The sequence below is a fragment of the Penaeus vannamei genome, chromosome 11 (assembly GCF_042767895.1).
Source record: "Penaeus vannamei isolate JL-2024 chromosome 11, ASM4276789v1, whole genome shotgun sequence".
NCBI classification, from domain to species: Eukaryota; Metazoa; Arthropoda; class Malacostraca; order Decapoda; family Penaeidae; genus Penaeus; species Penaeus vannamei.
In genome coordinates this window covers 4,412,844-4,415,343 of record NC_091559.1, presented here as the reverse complement: position 1 = coordinate 4,415,343, position 2,500 = coordinate 4,412,844, and the positions used below count along the sequence as shown (strand labels likewise).

Sequence of the window (2,500 nt, the reverse complement as noted above, 5' to 3'; positions counted from 1 at the left end):
GGTAGGGGGTGAAGGGGAGAGGAAGGGAGGTGGGGGAGGAGGAAGAATCGAAAATGGGGGAGAACGAAGGGAGGTAGGGGAGGAGGAAAAATGGAAAATGGCGGAGGATTGCTAGATAAATGGGTGCGGGGTGAACTTGTGGGGAAAGTAGGGGGTGCAAGGGGGGACGAGGGGAAAGAGGGTGGACGAAGGGAGGAAGGGGAGGGATTGGTAAGTAAGTGGGTGTGATAGATAGATAGGTAGGTATATAGATGGGTATGGGGTGAACTTCCAGATCTGTGGGGGAAAGTAGGGTGTATGGGGGACGCAAGAGACACGAAGGGAGATGGGATAGAGAGAATAGAAAGATTAAGATGTAAAGATGGATGTATTTTTGGATTATAATCTCATACATCACCATAACACCCACAATTTAACACCAGCAACGCTCAAACATCCACGTTTTCTTAGCACGTCCGTCGCATCCTGCTGGAGGAGGCGAAGGTGGTGAGAAAGACCTTCATGGGCGCCCTCAACCCCTTCTACAGGCTGGAGGAACCGCTGATGGAGTCCCTGCTCAAGATCCTGCCGGAGGACGCTCACCGTAGGGCGTCGGGGAGGGTTTTCCTGTCGCTCACCAAAGCTTCGACCTTGACCAATGAGGTGAGTGGTCTGTCGGGGTCCTGTCGGGAGGGGGGGGGTCCTGTCTCTGATGTTTCGGGGGGGGGTCCTGTCTCTAATATTTCCGAGGGGGGGGGGGGGGTCTTGAGGAGAGGATGACCCTATTTATGAGGAGTTATAAGAAATGTTTTTTTTTTTTTATGAGGGTATTGATAAAAAAACATTGGTAGATAAATGGTAGAAATAGATAAATGGTATGAATACGTAAATTTGCAGAGAAAATTTGTTCCATACACAGGTTAATCTAAAAGCAAGTGATATGAATCCATTTGATATATATGTATGTGTGTGTGTGTGTGTGTGTGTGTGTGTCTGTGTGTCTGTGTGTGTGTACATACATACATACATACATATCTATCTATCTATCTATCTATCTATCTATTTATCTATCTATTTATCTATCTATCTATCTATCTATCTATCAATCTATCTATCTATCTATCTATCTATCTATCTATCTATCTACCTATCTATCTATCTATCTATCTATCTATCTATCTATCTATCTATCTATCTATCTATCTATATAAATATATACACGACAGAACAATAAACCATAATCCTTTTAACCTGCGTGCTGTGCCTTTCAGGTAATAAGCCAATATTCTACAAGAGATGAGTTGATTCGAGCCATCCTTTGCTGCTGTTTCCTGCCTTGCCTTTCTGGCTACACTGCTCCGATCTTCAACGGTCGCAGGTATGTGGCTACACTGTAATCGTTGAAGAATTTTTAAAAGAAATGTTCAAAACTTGAAGAGTCGATTACTTGGTTGGGAGATGGTATACAAAAAAAAAATAATGAATAAATAAAGAAATTGATTAACTAATTATTTAATGGATTAATCAAAATAAATAAGATTTAAAATATTGGTTGATAAATATGATTGAAGGAATTTTACGTTGCTTTACTTTATATTTTCTTTCTGTGTTCATCTTACGACGTCGTCAGATTTATACAGATAGATAAATAGATAGGTAGATAGATAGGTAGGTAGATAGATAGAGAGATAGCTAGATAGATAGAGAGATAGCTAGATAGATAAATGGGTAGGTAGATAGATAGAGAGGTAGGTAGATAGATATAGAGATAGGTAGATAGAGAGAGAGATAGGTAGATAGATAGAGAGATAGGTAGATATATATATATATATATAGAGAGAGAGAGAGAGAGACAGATAGATAGATAGATAGATAGAAAGATAGACAGACAGATAGATAGACAGATAGACAGACAGACAGATAGACCGACAGACAGACAGATAGAAAGACAGATAGACAGACAGACAGATAGACAGATATACAGACAGATAGATAGACAGAAAGACAGACAGACAGATAGATAGATATCACTCTGCTTTTACACAGCAACTTGAAAAACTTCAAAGCCCAATTTCTCTTCTTCTTCCCCCCTACCCCCTATCCACCCACCCCCAACCCACCCACCCCCCACCCCCACCCCTCCCCCCAACCCCCACCCCACCCACCCCCACCCACCACCCACCCCCCCCCCCCCCCCCCACCCACCCCACCCACCCCCACCCACCCACCCACCCCACCCCCACTCACCCACCCACCCCACCCCACCCAACACCCACCCACCCACCCCACCCCCCACCCACCCACCCACCCCACCCACCACCCCACCCCCACCACCCACCCACCCCACCCCAACCACCCCACCCCACCCCCGAAGGTACATCGACGGAGGCATGAGCAACAACATGCCGCTCAAAGGCCCGACGATCGTGAGCATCAACGCCTTTTCCGGCGAGTTCGAGATCTGCCCGAGGGACGAGACCGGCGACCTCCGACCCCTGAACCGGTCCCTGAACCAGTGCCT

At 45.7% G+C, this 2,500-nt stretch overlaps 1 protein-coding gene across 1 annotated transcript in view; it reads left to right on the top strand.

Annotated features, from left to right (window-relative positions):
• Positions 1-2,500, top strand: part of LOC113804923 (patatin-like phospholipase domain-containing protein 2) — an 11,112-nt gene that overhangs the window by 7,944 nt on the left and 668 nt on the right. The window contains exons 4-6 of the mRNA XM_070126897.1: positions 451-642; positions 1,251-1,357; positions 2,354-2,500. The exon at positions 2,354-2,500 is cut by the window's right edge and continues 668 nt beyond it. Coding sequence (XP_069982998.1) covers positions 451-642; positions 1,251-1,357; positions 2,354-2,500 — 446 coding nt within the window. The remainder of the gene's footprint in view (positions 1-450; positions 643-1,250; positions 1,358-2,353) is intronic.